Source organism: Sus scrofa, chromosome 17, assembly GCF_000003025.6.
Source record: "Sus scrofa isolate TJ Tabasco breed Duroc chromosome 17, Sscrofa11.1, whole genome shotgun sequence".
Taxonomy (NCBI): domain Eukaryota; kingdom Metazoa; phylum Chordata; class Mammalia; order Artiodactyla; family Suidae; genus Sus; species Sus scrofa.
In genome coordinates, this window is record NC_010459.5 from 41392491 (window position 1) to 41409624 (window position 17134).

A 17134-nucleotide genomic window follows, 5' to 3' on the forward strand; every position below is an offset into this window, starting at 1 on the left:
CATACCTATCTTCTGGTTGGGAGAGGTATTGCCATGAACATCAAACCCTGATGTGCCTGCAGAGACGCAGAGCTGCAGGTCTTCACAGCAGCCTTCTCTTCAGCCAGAGCTGATGTGCTCGGAAGGACGGGCACGGCCATAGACAACTGCCCCGAAAATAAGCATGAACAAAGGTACAGAATCGCTGAGCCTGCAGGGAACTTGGAGCTCATTTAGTCCCTTGTTCTCAGTGTTCCATCCAAGGTCGGCACCCCCTGGGAGCTTGTTGGAAATGCGGGGTCCCAGCTCCCACAGGAACCTGACAAATCAGAATTTGCTTTGAACAAGATCCCTGGTATATGTATACCCCACAGCTTCCTTAGGCGTTCATCCGCTGACAGACACGTGAATTGTTTCCATGTCTTGGCTGTTGTGAATAATGCTGCAGCAACATGGGGGTGCATATGTTCTCTTTGACTTTCTTCTTTCGTTTCCTTTGCATATGTACCCAAAAGCGGAATTACTGGATCAAATGGTAGTTCTTGTTTAAATTTTTTGAGGGACTTCCCTTCTTTTGCCCTAATGACTGTACCAATTTCACACCCCTACCGACAGGGTATGTGCGTTCCCTTATCGCCACATTGCCACATGCAAAAGTTTACACACACACACACACACACACACACACACACACACACGCAAGGGACTATTATTCAGCCATGAGAAAGGAGGAGATCCTGACACTTGCAACAACATGGACCTTGAGGGCATTGTGCTAAGCAAATTAAATGAATGCTGTGTGATGTCATTTACATGTGGAATCTAAAAAAGCTGAATTCATAAAAACAGAGTAGAATAGTGATGACCAGGAGTCTGGTGGTGGCGGAACTGTGGCGATGTTATTTACAAATTTGCAACGAGTAGATGAGAAGCCCTGTAGGTCTAATGCACAGCATAGTGAATCACACAACAAATACTGTATCATAAACTTCAAAGCTGCTACGAGACTAGATCTTAATTGCTCCCACCACAAAAAAGAAATGGTAATTACATGCCCTGATAGAGTTGTCAGCTAATGCTCCTGTGGTGATCATATTACAATATATAAATATATCAAGTCAACACATTGTACACCTTAAACTTAAGTTGATGACATCTCAGTGAAAATAAATGTGAAAATAAAATAAATAAATGAGATCCCAGGGATCCAAGAAACACTGTTCTAGTTCAACACCTTCATCTGGTGTTAGAGGCCAAGGAAGGATCAGAGAGGGGAGTGGTTTGCTCCGTGTCACCCAGCCCATCAGGAGTTGAGCCCAGACACGGACCCAGGCTTCCTTGCTGCCAGCCTGTCTGCCAGCCAGGTCTGGCTCTGTGTTTTGGCACAGGCTGCTTCCTTCTCCTTGGCTGCTCTTGGCTCTCGCCTCTGCGAAGCCCCATGTGACCTTCAAGATCCAAGAGCATGTCCGTTCTCTACGGAAGGTGGTCCTGGAGTCATCCTCGGAGGCAGAGCACGGCTTGCCGTGTTCTTCTAGCTCTGTCTTTCGCAGTCCAGGCTCCCCACACAAGGCCTGTGCAGACTTTGGAAAAGAATTCACAGCTCTCCGCCAGAGGAAAGGCATTTGCTGCAAAGGTCAGTAACACAGAACAAATACTCCATGGACCAATTGTGTCAATCAGGGTCCAGGCAGGAAAACAGAATCCATCTCAGAGGCTTCTTGGGATCCCAGTGAATGGACTATTTAGAGAGTTGGGGGACAGACTTAAGGAAACCTGCGGAGGACTTGAGGCCCCCAGGAACTAGCCTCCCTAGGCTTGAAGCAGCAAAGAAATGAGTTGGGATGTCCCTGCTCAGAGTGGGGGCCACAAGCCGGTGGGGGGCGGGGGGGCAGTTCAGGACTGACAGTTCAGCCACGGCCAGACCTGAGATCCAAAGGAAGCAGGGAGCAGAGGAAGTGCCCTGACCCCTCTCCCTTCCTGACCTCCTGTCATGCTGCCCTCTGGCTGGGCCCAGCTACAGATAAGGAAACTGAGTCAGTGTGCCCAAGGTCACCTGGTGGACGAGCCAGAACTCAAACCCAAGAGTTCCCATTGTGGCTCAGTGGTAACAAACCCAACAAGTATCCATGAGGATTTGAGTTTGATCCGTGGCCCCACTTGGTGGGTTAAGGATCCGGCGCTGCCATGACCTGTGGTGTACGTCGCAGATACAGATCGAATCTAGCCTTGCTGTGGCTGTGGCGGGGGTGGCAGCTGCAGCTGCAGCTGCGATTCAAGCCCTAGCCCGGGAACCTCCATATGCCACAGGTGCAGCCCTAAAAAAAAAAAAAAATTCAAACCCAGGCCTCCTGGCCCCAGGGTCCAAGCCCTTAACCTTTCACTTTTCCAATTTATATTCATTTGCTCAGTGACCTATAGGCTGCTCAGTATCCTAGACTCTGTGGTTTCCAAATTCTGGGTTTTCCAAATTCTTTTTTGAAACTTTTGTAATCAGATCACAATAAACTCCATTCCTATGAAACAGGAGAGTCTCTGCTATAGGGCTTGATGGTGGGGGAGTGACTGTGGCTTTGGCTTTCTTGGAAGAGGAGGGAGAGCCTGGTGGAGGAAGCGTCCAAGGATTCTGACCAGCGTCAGAGTCACGCTGCTCCCAGGGGCCTCTGTTGGCTCCTGGGGCACCAGCAGGGACCTTGAGCTGGAGGTGGGCACCTGTGGGGGTGGAGGCCTGGCCTGGGGCCACAGGGCACACAAGCTGGCCAGGGAGGGTCTAAGGTCCAAAGCTTACAGCTGAGGGAACTCCCGCCGCTGCAAACGGCCCTCAGCCTGGGCATTCTCAGTCTGCTGCCAGAGGACAAGGGGCATCTGTGACCACCCCCACCCATGCACGCAGTCACCCTCTCCAGACTGTCCTGCCCTATCTCCAAGCTGGAAGGGCCCATGGGAGGCACCTGCTCTGGCCCCCTCATTTTATAGTCAGAGACTGCGGCGCAAGAAGAACCAAGAGTTTTTGCTGAGGGTCGCACGGCCAGGCAGGAGCTGAGCCAGGTCGGAACCCTGCTTTCCCTGCCCAGCACCCCTCCCCATCCCGCAGACTGGATCCAGGGAGCAGGCACCCCCAAGCTCGCTGCTGCCAGGCCTCCGTCCTTGCTCTTTGCTGGCCTGGAGTGACTCTTTCAAAGCCTGGCTCCTCCTCAGCCTGAAGGTCTCAGCTCAGCAGTTACCTTGGAGAAGCCTTCCCTGTCCATGGCTTTGGAAGGGCTTCCCACAGATCCAGGTTCAAATCCCTGCTGGGTGACTATGGCTTAATTGCTTCACCCCTCTGAGCCTCAATATCTTAAGCTCAAAATGAGGCTGAAATATTCGCCATGAAGGGCTCCTGCAGGGCCCAGGGGAGGTGAGTGACATAACCAGCACAGTGCCTGTCACATAGTAGGGACCCTATAAATACTGGTTTTCTGCCCCTTCCCATCCAATGCTGGAAGGGTCCTAGGATTTGCAAGGCTCAGCCCTGTCCTCAGGAGCACCCAGGCTGCTTGGGTGGAGGGGCAGAGGACTTTGACAACCTCAGCCTGCTGGACTAGATCAACAGGGTGCGGAGAGGCCCCCGAAGTGGGGTTCCCTGCGCTCAGTGTGGGAAGTTCTGACCTCAACCCCAATTCCAATGCCTTTTATGATCCCCTGGGAAGAAACTGTCACTCCTGCCACAGTCAAGTTGTTGAGGCAGTCACAAAGAAAGGCCCAACCAGTTTCAAATGGAGGGCAAAAGAAGTTGTGGACATATTTTCAAAAGACCGCAATTACAGGAAAGCAGAGAGTTAAGGCTATGATAGAGAAAGCGCAGAGGATTCTGGAACCTCAGAGGAGGACCATTCTCTAATCCAGGGAAACACAGGGGTGATCAGGGAGGGCTTCCTGGAGGTGGAGGAGAGTAAAACTCACAAATAGAAGGATTCCTTGGGAGGGGAGACATTCCTACGAATTTAGCACAATCCCTGGAGTTCCCATTGCAGCTCAGCAGGTTAAGAACCTGACTAGTATCCAAGAGGATACAGGTTCTATCCCTGGCCTCGCTCAATGGGTCAAGCATCCGGTGTTGCCACAAGCTGCCACATGTAGGTCACAGATGTGGCTTGCATCTGGCGTTGCTGTAGCTGTGGTGTATGCCAAGCAGCCACAGCTCTGATTTGACCCCTAGACTGGGAACTTCCATATGCTGCAGGTGCGGCCCTGAAAAACAAACAAACAAACATAATCCCTATTATAAACTGTAGTTTCCAAAATAAAACTTGGTTATCTTTACTTACTACAAATATGATACATCCCCAATAAAATAAAAATTTGAAATTCCGACAAAATAAAAAAAATTTAGATGTTCCCATCATGGCTCAGAGGAAATGAATCGAACTAGCAACCACGAGGATGCAGGTTCAGTCCCTGGCTTCGCTCAGTGGGTAAGGATCCGGGGTTGCTGTGAGCTGTGGTGTAGGTTGCAGACACGGCTCAGATCTGGCACTGCTGTGGTGTAGGCTGGCGGCTACAGCTCCAATTTGACATGGGAACCTCCATATGCAGTGGGTGTGGCCCAAGAAAGACCAAAAAAAAAAAAAGTTTAAATCACCCACATCCTATCCATTCAATCAGAGATAACCCTTCATAACTCCTTGCTACAAATTCTCTAGGTTGGCAAACCTGGAACTAGAATAAAAAATAGAACCTCATTCTACGGTGCCATTGGAAACAGACCACCTTTGAGCATCTTTCTGTATTAAGAAATATATTTAAGGGAGTTCCCATCATGGCTCAGCAGAAATTAATCTGACTAGTATCCATGAGGACATAGGTTCGATTCCTGGCCTCGCTCAGTGGGTTAAGGATATGACATTGCCGTGAGCTGTGGTGTAGGTCGCAGATGAGGCTCAGACCCTGCGTTGCTGTGGCAGGACCCCTAGCCTGGGAACCTCCATATGTGGTGGGTGTGGCCCTAAAAAGACAAAAAGATAAAAATACATATATATATATTTAGGAGTTCCTGATGTAGCGCAGTAGGAATGGCAGCATCTCTGGAGCACTGGGACACAGATTCGATCTCCGGCTCAGCAGTGGGTTAAGGATCTGGGTTGCTGCAGCTGCAACATAGGTCACAGCCGTGGCTTGCATCTGATCCTTGGCCCTGGAATTCAATATGCTTTGGGGCAGCCAAAAAAGAAAGCAAAATAAAACAAAATAAAAAGTCTCTTTTTTGGGGGGGGGTCTTTTTAGGGCTGCACCCATGGCATAAGGAAGTTCCCAGGATGGGGGTCAAATTGGAACTGTAGCTGCTGGCCTGCACCACAGCCACAGCAATGCAGGATCTGAGCCATGTCTGTGGCCTACACCACAGCTCACTGGCAACACTGGATCCTTAACCCACTGACCAAGGCCAAGGATCAAATCTGTGTCCTCATGGATAGCAGTCAGGTTTGTTACCACTGAGCCACCACAGGAACTCCCTAAAATAAAATGTCTTAAAAAAAGAAAGAAAGAAATGTATTTATTTCTGCAGCCTTGCTTTAACTGTATCACAGTTAATGTAACCAGTGCCATTTTGTTGAACGCCTTAGGCTGGGTCCCACTCCCACTTTGCCAATGTCACACAGAGCAGCAAAGGGCGTCTTACCACAGTGACGTATTTCCACTGTGACTTAATTATGTCCTTACAGAGTTCCTGTCGTGGCTCAGTGGTTAATGAATCTGACTAGGAACCATGAGGTTGCGGGTTCGATCCCTGACCTTGCTCAGTGGGTTAAGGATCTGGCGTTGCTGTGAGCTGTGGTATAGATCACAGATGCATCTCGTATCCTGCGTTGCTGTAGCTCTGGTGTAGGCCGAAGGGTACAACTCCGATTAGACCCCTAGCCTGGGAACCTCCATAAGCTGCAGGTGAGGCCCTATAAAAGATTTAAAAAAAAGAAAATTATGTCCTTAGAATCAAGTTCCAAAAGTAGAACTGCTGGGTCATCGGGCACGCAGGTGTTTAAGGAAACAGTTGCCTTCCAGAAAATTTTACCACTAATAAGTCTTGAGAAAACCTGTTTTCCCAGAAGGGATGGGGAGGGGGTGGAGGGGAGAATTTCTTTTTAACAAGAGTATAACTTAGCTGGCTTTGACTGGCAGCTCTGCCACCTGCTGGGTGTGTGAGCTTGAGGGCCTGACGTGACCTTGCTGAGCCTGAGCTTCCCTGTCTGGAAAACCAGGCTTTCCCGGCCGTGAACTTGGGGTCCAGAATGTCACCTGGACCCAGGCCAACACACGCTTTCACCTGCCGTGGCAACAACGGCTTTTAAGTTTGACCTGTGTCCTCCCACAGTGTCGCAAGCAGGTTCCAGTCACTGGGCCTCCCTTTCCTGATCCCGGGAACCCGCCCCACTCAGGAGCCGCCAAGCCCTCAGGCCTCAGCTACTTAAGGGAGCTGGGCCCAGCCTGTGGCTGCATCGGACCTGACCCAGCTCTCTGGGAATCCATGATGGGGGCCTCGGCTGGGGCCCTGCCCTCCCTACTGCTGGGAATTCTGCTCACGTCCATCCTGGGGAGCCTGGGGGCCAACCCCGGCCTGGTTGCCAGGATCACCAACAAGGGCTTGGAGTACGGTAAGGAGCCGTGGCTGTCAGCTGGACGTGGCTGACCCGCTTGGCCCCAGACTGCTCCGGGGACAGGGACAGAGAGGGCACCTTCTCCCTTGGGGCAGTGAAGCCTTCCTGGTCAGATGGCCCTGGCTCGGGATCTGGCCTCATCACCCGACAACTGGGCTACTGGGGCATGTAACTCCTCTTAGCTGGGCTCCCCACTTGCCAAGATTTGGATAAAGATTTGGGTGCAGGCAGTTGATTTGGGAGATGATCCCAGAAAACCCGGTAGGTGGCTGGCCACGGGAGGTAGGAAAGGGAAGGTGGCCAGCAGGGATGTGTCACTAAACCAGCTACCGCCCCGTGCCGGGAACAGCTCTGCTGGAAAATTCTTGCTCAAGTTTGAAAACATATGCCTTAAAACCAGATGTCAGGAGTTCCCATGGTGGCTCAGTGGGTTAAGGACCTGACTAGTATCCATGAAAATGTGGGTTCCATCCCTGGCCTCGCCCAGTGGGTTAAGGATCTGTCGTTGGCGTGAGTTGTGTAGGTCGCAGACGCGGTTCGGTTGCTGCGGGGTAGGCCGACAGCTACAGCTCCGATTAGACCCCTAGCCCAGGAAATTCCATATGCTGCACACACAGCCCAGAAAACACATGCATACATAATAAACAAACACACTAACTAATAAATAAATAAATAAAACTAGATGTCAGGTGGTGGCGGCTGCTCGGAAGGGGCACAGGGACCCTGCAGGGGTGCTGGGCGAATGGGCTGCATCCTGCTCTGAGCGGTGGCTGCTCAGGTGCATTAAAGTGTAAAAAATTCCCTCGCAATACCTTTAAGATTAGTGCCCTTTAGGTTATACCCCTATGTCAACTATACCTTAATTTTAAAGACCAAGAAAAAGCAGGATTATATACTACGGCATGTGGAAGTTCCCAGGCCAGGGATTGAACCTGAGCCACAGCAGTGAAAACAACCTCTAGACCACCAGGGAACTCCATATTTTTTACTTTTTATTGAAATGTAGTTGCTTTACAATATTATGGTAGTTTCAGATGTACAGCATAGAGATTCAGGGTGTTTTTTTAGCAGATTATATTCCATTATAATTATTACATGGTACTGAATATAATTCCCTGTGCTATACAGCAAATCCTTGTTGCTTATCTCTTTTACATATGTAGTTGGTATCTGTTAATGCCATACTCCTAATTTGTCCCTTCCCCTCCCTCTCCCCATTGGTAACCATAAGTTCATTTTCTGCCTGCGAGTCTGTTTCTCTTTTGTATATAGATTCACTTGTAATATATATTTTTCTTTCTTTTTAGGGCCTCACCTGCAGCATATGGAGGTTCCCAGGCTAGGGGTCCAATCAGAACTAGAGCTGCTGGCCACAGCCACAGCCACAGCAACACCAGATCTGAGCCGCGTCTGCAACCTACACCACAGCTCACCACAAGGCCGGATCTTTAACCCACTGAATGAGGCCAGGGATCGAACCTGCAACCCCATGGTTCCTAGTCGGATTCTTTTCCACTGCGCCACAATGAGAACTCCTCATTTGTAATATTTTTTTAATGATGCTAAAACTTAAAGCCTCAATTAATCTGTCCAAAGGACAAGGAATCCGGGGTATTTATAAACCGATCCCCACAGTAATTCATGGTGGGCTGCTCCTCACCTCTGTGGAGCCTCAATTGCCTTGTCTGTTTAATGGGATAATAACTTTCCTTCAGGTAGGGTTGTTGGAAGCCCAGACTGGCCGAGGACAGAGAGAAAGAAAAATCAGGGAAGGCTTCTTGAAGGAGGTGAGGTAGAAAGATAAGTGGAAGTTAGTGAGGGACAAAGGCTAGCATTCTGGCAAAGAGACCGCTTGCGCCTTGCTCAAGGGAAGACAGCACACTGGTAAGAGGTGGAGTCTGGGGGACCTCTGGTCATCTGTGTGCACAGTCTCCCTGAGGGCAGAATCCTGGATCTCTCATATCTCAGAATAAACAATAGTAAATGCTGTTTATATTGAAACCCTAGACCAGGCAAAATTTGCCTTTTGTTCCTTTCCACTGTGTCAATGCGCCACGTTTATTTAATCAGTCCTCTGGGACTGAACCTTTTAACCCTTTCTGTGGTTTTTTTTTTTTTTTTTTTTTTGGCTTTTGTCTTTTTTTGTTGTTGTTGTTGCTGCTATTTCTTGGGCCACTCCCGCGGCATATGGAGGTTCCCAGGCTAGGGGTCCAATCGGAGCTGTAGCCACCGGCCTACGCCAGAGCCACAGCAACGCGGGATCCGAGCCGCGTCTGCAACCTACACCACAGCTCACGGCAACGCCGGATCGTTAACCCACTGAGCAAGGGCAGGGACCGAACCCGCAACCTCATGGTTCCTAGTCGGATTCGTTAACCACTGCGCCACGACGGGAACTCCCTTTCTGTGGTTTTAATAATATAAACCGTGCTTTGCTGTTTTGGGCACTTCCTGAGTACCTGATGTGTGTGAGGTGCTTTTTATCGTGACAGTCCCTTTTTTGCTTTGCAACGATCTCTTATACTCCTCATGCCACCCCAGAGAGGAAAGCATTGTTATCACTGATACTTGACAAACGGAGAATACCAAGGTCAAGGACTCGCTCAAGGTCCCCCGGCTAGAAAGATGCCAAGGCCAGGATCCTAGCCCTAAAGTCCTTACAGGTGCTCTACCCAGGCTAGATGCCATGAAGGACAGGAAAGAGGGTCACCCACCCAAGCACATAGTACTCCTGCCTCGGGGAGCTGCTGAAAGAGACAGACTGTTTCCTCAGCCATAAAATGGGCACCAAAAACTACCCCCCCCCGAAAAAAAATGTACAGCGATGCTTCTGAGGGTTTCTCATGCTGCTTGGTGCTCGCAGAGGCTCAGTAATCTGGAATTGGAATTTCTGCTAATGAGGAAGTCAGCCCCTTTCCCCAGGGTGGGTGGGAGCCGCTGAAAAGTTTAGAGGGGAGGGAGGCAGGCGGACCAGGCTGACTCTCAGCGTTTTCCTGTCCACAGTGGCCAGAGAGGGGGTGGCGACTCTGCAGAGTAAACTGCACGAAGTCACACTCCCCGACTTCAATGGGGACTTCAAGATCAAATACATGGGCCGAGGGCACTATGAGTTCCACAGGTGAGGCTCCCTTCGGCTGGGCCCCCAGGTGGCTGGGCAGAGGTTGGAGGGACAGGAGAACAAGGGAGGGGAGCCCCAGGATGGGGTCAGGATTGCTCTGGGACAGAGCGGGGTGTTCCTTGCAGCATTCAGAGGGAAGTTCTGGGAGGAACTCAGGCCCCTTCATTCGTTCCTATGACAAATTTTTCTTTTTCTTCTTTTTAGGGCTGCACCTGCGGCATATGGTGTTCCCAGGCTAGGGGTTGAATTGGAGCTGCAGCTGCCAGCCTATGCCACAGCCACGGCAACACTGGATCCAAGCTGCATTTTGCGACCTACACCAGAGCTGGAGGCAATGCCAGATCTTTAGCCCACTGAGCAAGGCCAGGGATGGAACCCGCATCCTCATGGATACTAGTTGGGTTCTTAACCCTCTGAGCCACAATGGGAACTTCCCTTCAACACATTAATTAATGAAGACCTAACCTGCCATGTGACTTGAGCCTCAGTTTCCCCATCTGTAAAATGGGGATAACTTGCTATATATTTGGAGTGATAATCCAGGTTCTGGCCCAGCCGCTGGATGTAGTCTGAATGGGAAGATAGACCTTAAACTTTTCTTTTAAGTAAACCTTAAACCTTAAACATAGTAGCCCATCTGTTAGAGCTGAGGTTGGCACATCTGGAAGAATCAACCAAGGCTTTCCAGAGGTGATGTCATTTGAGTTGAGTCTTCAAAGGATATTTCCACCTGAGCAGCTGATGCTTAAAAAAAAAAAAAAAAAAAAAAAAAAGACATCAGGAGTTCCTGTAGTGGCTCAGCAGGTTATGGACCTGACATTTTTCTCTATGAGGATGCAGGTTCGATCCCTGGCCTCGCTCAGTGGGTTAAGGATCTGTCAGTGCCGTAGGCTGTGTCATAGATCGTATATGCGACTTGGATTTGGCGTTGCTGTGGCTGTGACCTAGGCCAGCAGTTGCAGCTCCCATTCGACCCCCAACCTAGGAACTTCCACATGCCACAGGTGCTGCCCTGAAAAGGAAATAAAGGGGAAGAGCCCTGAACAGAACTGACCCCCTCTAGTGAGGCAGAGACTGATATAATGCACTAAAGCGCTTGACATGGACACGTGGCCAGCGAAGGGCGCACAGCAGGGAAGTGGGGAACCACCTGTCTGCCTGAAGCAGGCTCTGCAGGCCTGGTCCCCATGGGGTGGGGGTGAGAGCAAGACCCCTGCTGAGGCTGGAACCGCCTTCACCTTGATGCTGATGCCACGTCCTTCCGCGGGTCTCTCTCCCCAGCCTGGACATCCACAGCTGTGAGCTGCTCGGCTCCACTCTGACGCCTCTCCCCGGCCAGGGCCTGTATTTGGCCATCTCCGACTCCTCCATCAGGGTCAAGGGCAAGTGGAAAGTGCGCAAGGGGATACTGTAAGTTGACTCTGCTCCCGGGTCCTCAGGCCCTTGACCTTGACTTTCATTCCATCCTTCTTGGATCCAAGATGTTTCTAACTCATCAAAAGGCCACACAGGGGACAGAAGGAGCCTAAACCCCGAGGAAGACCAGGATCCAAGTCCTGGCACTCAGATGAGCCTCCTTCCCTCTCATGCTTCCCTGGCGGGGCTGTGGTTGAGCTAAATGAGACAGTAGTGTGTCTTCTTGGTTTGCCTTCCCCATAGCAGACTCCAAGGTGAGAATTCAAGTGCAAGGACTTTACCTGGTAAGTGATCTAAGGGCACAACCAAGGGGTAAGTGGAAATGAGGCGAGAAAGAAGGAAGTTGGCTTGACAGCCAATGAAGTTTAACCCCTCTGGGGACAGTGTAGACAGAGAACACCTCTGAGTTACCCCAACCTCCTGCTGGCCATTGGTCAAGGGTGGCTCCCAGGGGCACAAACTCTCTAGCACTTGGAACTTTTCTCTGACCTCCCAGGTCCTTAGACAGAAGGTGGGTTAGTCTCCTTGAGCTGCCGCAATGTAATGTCACAGTCGTGGGGGCGCAAACAACAGAAATGTACCTTCTCGTATTTCTGGAGGCTGGAATTCCAAGATCAAGGTGTCGGCAGGTTTAGGTTCTTCTGAGTCTTCTCTCCTGGGCTTGCAGAGGGCCCCTCTGTCCCCATGTCCTCACATGGTCACCCCTCTGTCAGCCTGCACCCCTGCTGTTTCTCTGTGCGTCCAGGTCTCCTCTTCTTAGAAGGACACCAGGCAGATTGGACTCAGACCCACCCCAACAGCCTCATTTTAACTGAGTTGCTTCTTTAAAGGCTCTGTCTCAAATATGGTCACATTTTGAGTACTAGGAGGTGAGGTTGTCAACATAAGAATTTGGAGCCCATAACAGAAGGTTAAGTGCAGGTGACCTGACCATACTTACACACTTTAGACCACACTGTTCAATACAGTAGCCTCCAGTTACGTGTCTTTACTGGGTACGTGAAAAGTCACTGGTACAAACTGAGATCTGCTGTAAGTGTGAAACTCCAGATTTGAAGATTTAGTACCAAAAAGATCGTAAGAAGTTGCACTAAAAATGTGTATATTGATTGCATGTTGAAATGATAATCATATAGTATTAAAATGATTTTCAGCTCTTTTTTTTTCTTTTTTTTCCTTTTTAGGCCTGCACCCACAGCATATGGAGGTTCCAAGGCTAGGGATCGAATCAGAGCTATAGCTGCCGGCCTACACCACAGCCACAGCAACGTGGCATCTGAGCTGCATCTGTGACCTACACCACAGCTCACAGCAACGCCAGATCCTTAACCCACTGAGCAAGGCCAGGGATCGAACCCCCATCCTTATGGATGCTAGCTGGGTTTGTTAACCGTTGAGCCACAACAGGAACTCCGTGTAGCATATTTTTGAGGTCTATCCACACTAGAGCTTGTATCAGTACTTCAGTCCTTTTTATGAATGAGTAATATTTCACTAGATAGCTAGACCACGTTGGGCCTCATTCTTTTTATTTTGTTTTCTGTTTTGTTTTGTTTTTGTCTTTTCGTCTTTTTAGGGCTGCACCTGTGGCATGTGGAGATTCCCAGGCAAGGGGTCCAATTGGAGCTGTAGCTGCCGGCCTACACCACAGCTCACGGCAACGCCAGATCCTTAACCCACTGAGCAAGGGCAGGGATCGAACCCGAAACCTCATGGTTCCTAGTCGGATTTGTTTCCACTGTGCCATGACAGGAACTCCCAGGGCCTCGTTCTCTTTAAAGCCTGCATAGCGTAAGTGCCCGCAATTTATTGAGCCTGTCTCAACTAGTTGACAGTTGAGGTTCTTTCCTCACTTCTTGCTGGTGCCCATGACGCTTCGGCGAGCTGCCCCACATGCATATTTCTACAGGATGAGCCACAGAGGAAAGACTTAGGACTAAAATTACTGGGCCAAAGATATGTGGTTAAAATCAGGACAGATCCCACCAGCATGTGGTCCAGATGTGCCCTCCCCGCTAGTGTTTGGTTTTCCCATATCATCCCAAGCCCTGGGCACGTAAACGTCTCATCTTTTTGTCAATGTGATAGGTGAAAATTGGCATTATTTTGCTACTCCCATTTTTAATAACTTTTCCCGTGCTTACTTCAGCCGAACTTACTGCTCATATGTTTGATCTCTGATTCCTTTTGTCCTTTCCTTATTACTGTGTATAGGCCTTGAAATTGTATATTAAGGAAATTAACTCATATATTAGCTCACGCGTTAAGGAAATTAGCTCTTTGGCTGGCTCAAGATGCAATTCTTTTAAAAACTGCATATGGCATTTTTTGGCTGTTATTGTTCATTACATTTTAATTTCCTATGCTGGCAAGTTTATTGGCCATTTTTTTTTTTTTTTTTTTTAGGGCTTCTGAGACTTGGATCCAGTCTAAAAAGTCCTTTGCCCATCCCTGATCATAAAGAACTGGATCCAAGCTTTTCTCTTGACCTTTTACGGTCCTACTTGTAATAAATCTTTGCTTTGTAATAAATATTAGTAATAACTTTTACAATTAAATTTTGACTCCAGCTCCCCTTATTTGCGGGGAAGACTCGAGATTTATATTTTCCCCTCAAATGGTGGCCAACCCTAGTCTAGGAATCGATTATTGCTTCTTTTCGCTCCTCCAGGAAACTAGACGGCTCCTTTGACGTGAAGGTTAAAGGCATCACCATTTCAGTCAATCTTCTCCTGGGAAGTGAGTCCTCCGGGAGGCCAACGGTCGCCGTCTCCAGCTGCAGCAGCCACATCGACGACGTGGAGACACACATGTCGGGAGATCTGAGGTAGGTCACCACTGGGACACTAGCCAGCTGGACCTCTGGCTGCAGCCAGAGGCACATCCAGCCCAAGGCCTGGCCTCTCTGATGAGCAGGAGGATGCAGGCTTGGGCAGAGCACTTGCACTTGGAGTTAATTTTTTTGAGGGAACTGCTGAGATTAACAGTTGCAAATTGAAGCTCAGAGTATTGGTGTGCCATTTCCACCAAAAAAAAAAAAAAAAAAAAAAAAAGAACTTCAGGGGATCACCATTGGTCAAGTGTGATCTGGCTACTGCCGGACACACAGGTTTTTGGCCAAAGGAGAATTTGTGAAAAATATACAAACCCCTGTGAAAGTCTCCTGGAGTCTCAGTTTTCCTTGGTTAGAAAAATGTGGATTCCCCCACTGCTCCTGAATTTGGGGCACAGCCGGGCTGGAACACCAGATGCATGGAATCAGTGGGCATGCTGGGAACTCTGCATTTTCTTTCTTTCTTTCTTTCTTTCTTTCTTTCTTTCTTTCTTTCTTTCCTCTTTCTGTGTTTTGTTTTGTTTTTTTAATTTTTGAAATTTCTTTCTTTCTTTTTTTTTTTTTTTTTTTGTCTTTTTGTCTTTTTTGCTATTTCTTGGGCCGCTCCCGCAGCATATGGAGGTTCCCAGGCTAGGGGTTGAATCGGAGCTGTAGCCACCGGCCTATGCCAGAGCCACAGCAACGCGGGATCCGAGCCGCGACTGCAACCTACACCACACACAGCTCACGGCAATGCCAGATCCTTAACCCATTGAGCAAGCGCAGGGATCGAACCCGCAACCTCATGGTTCCTAGTCGGATTCGTTAACCTCTGCGCCACGACGGGAACTCCTAATTTTTGAAATTTCTATTCTTAATCTTTTTTTTTGCGTTTTAGGGCCGCACCTGTGGCATATGGAAGTTCCAGGGCTGGGGGTCAAATCGGAGCTGCAGCTGTCAGCCTGCACCACAGCCACAGCAACGCTAGATCCTTAACCCACTGAGTGAGGCCAGGGATCGAACCTGTATCCTCATGGATACTAGTAGTGTTTGTAACTCACTGAGCCACAACAGGAACTCGCAGGGACTCTCATTTTTATCCCATCCAGGCTTTTGGGACACAGCAGGGGACCAGCATGGGGGTGGGGAGGGCTCCCTCAGGGACGGGCCCCTCTGCTTTCCCACTCACTGTCCCTGTATTCAGTGGCAGAAAGCTGTGCCTCACTGTGCCTCTCTCCCCAGCTGGCTGCTGAATCTCTTCCACAACCAGATCGAGTCCAGGTTCCGAAGAACATTGGAGAGCAAGGTAAGAATGTCCCAGTGGCTGGCGTCACCAGGCCACTCAAGGGCTTGGCACAAGTCCTCACTGACCTCTGGCCTTGGCTGGCCCAGAGAGGACAAACCAAGGTCATGGAGCTGGTGTGGGGCAAGGCTGGGGGCAACACGTAGGTCTCTGGACTCCGCGTCTGTCTAGTTCCACAGAAAAAGCTTAGATGCTTGGCCAAGAGTAGAAGAGCAGGAGCCAAACTGAGATCCCTGCCCCTCCCTCGACTTGGCCTCGTTCACTGCCCACCCCTGCCCTGCATCCACAAAGGCCACAAAGGAAATCAACACCGAGGTGCCTACCGATGCCAAGCAGGAAACCGTAGGGGGCATGAGAAACAGAGGGGGGCTCTGATTCCTACTGAGCGTTCTCAGAAGTGCCTGCTTTGTATGGGGGCAGCAGAGCGTCACTTTTTCCCATTAAAAGAAGTTATGTGAAATCTTCAAATTTTGGAGTCTTTGGCTAACACAAACAAGTTTCATGCTAATTTCCCATTTTCCCACTCATTCATTTTTACCCCCACATACCATTTCTGGGGTAGCATGAACTTGAAGCTTTGTAGCAGTGACTGTGCTGGGGAAGGGAGAAAGTAATGAAGGAGGAAATGGGGAAACACACACGCACTCCCCTCTCTTGGTCCCACACCTGGTTTGGTCTTGAGTGCCTCCTTGTGGTTGAAGTGAGAATAGCAGGCAGACCCCACAGCTTGGATGGGGCATTTGCATTCTTTTTTTTTTTTTTTTTTTAATATTTTTTTTTTATTTTCCCACTGTACAGCAAGGGGGTCAGGTTATCCTTACATGTATACATTACAATTACATTTTTCCCCCACCCTTTCTTCTGTTGCAACATGAGTATCTAGACATAGTTCTCAATGCTATTCAGCAGGATCTCCTTGTAAATCTATTCTAAGTTGTGTCTGATAAGCCCAAGCTCCCGATCCCTCCCACTCCCTCCCCCTCCCATCAGGCAGCCACAAGTCTCTTCTCCAAGTCCATGATTTTCTTTTCTGAGGGGATGTTCATTTGTGCTGGATATTAGATTCCAGTTATGAGTGATATCATATGGTATTTGTCTTTGTCTTTCTGGCTCATTTCACTCAGGATGAGATTCTCTAGTTCCATCCATGTTGCTGCAAATGGCATTATGTCATTCTTTTTTATGGCTGAGTAGTATTCCATTGTGTATATATACCACATCTTCCGAATCCAATCATTTGTCGATGGACATTTGGGTTGTTTCCATGTCCTGGCTATTGTGAGCAGCTGCATTCTGATCCTTGTCTTGTCTTGTTCTGGGGTCCTGGGGTCTAGGTAAGCTTAGGAAGTATGCTAGCCTCCCTCTCAAGCACCTAGTTGCCATGTGGCCACACCCATCTGAGTGGGACATCATATTCTTCAGTGGTGAGGATTTATACTCCCCTATTGATGGAAACAGGAATGACTAATAACAATATTATATAAGAATAGTAACATATTCCAATTAACTATAATATAATAATCCAATTAAGTATAATGTAATAATAGCATGGTAATACATTACCATGATAATTGTTATTCTGATACATTTAAATATAATTAGTGTTGTACAGAATGTATCATTGTATAGCTCTTCCTACATATAATATTAATGGCAGCTCTTTACTGGGCCCGTGGTTTGGGCAGGAATAATGTGCTAAGCACTTCACATGGGCAGTGCATTGAATCTTATCTGCAGCCTTTGAAGCAGGTGCTGTTTCCCACATCTGGCGGAGGAAGCTCTGAGGGTGGGGTAAGTTGCCCTGTGGTCACCTTATGGACAAGAGGCTAGGTTCAGAGTTCCTGTTATGGCACAGAGGAAACAAATCCAACCAGTGT

At 49.0% G+C, this 17134-nt stretch overlaps 1 protein-coding gene across 1 annotated transcript in view; it reads left to right on the forward strand.

Moving 5' to 3' along the window:
* Positions 6445–17134, forward strand: part of LBP (lipopolysaccharide binding protein) — a 30533-nt gene continuing 19843 nt past the window's right edge. Inside the window, 5 exon segments of the mRNA NM_001128435.1 lie at positions 6445–6605; positions 9612–9726; positions 11008–11136; positions 13814–13969; positions 15197–15260. Coding sequence (NP_001121907.1) covers positions 6482–6605; positions 9612–9726; positions 11008–11136; positions 13814–13969; positions 15197–15260 — 588 coding nt within the window. The 5' untranslated portion in view covers positions 6445–6481.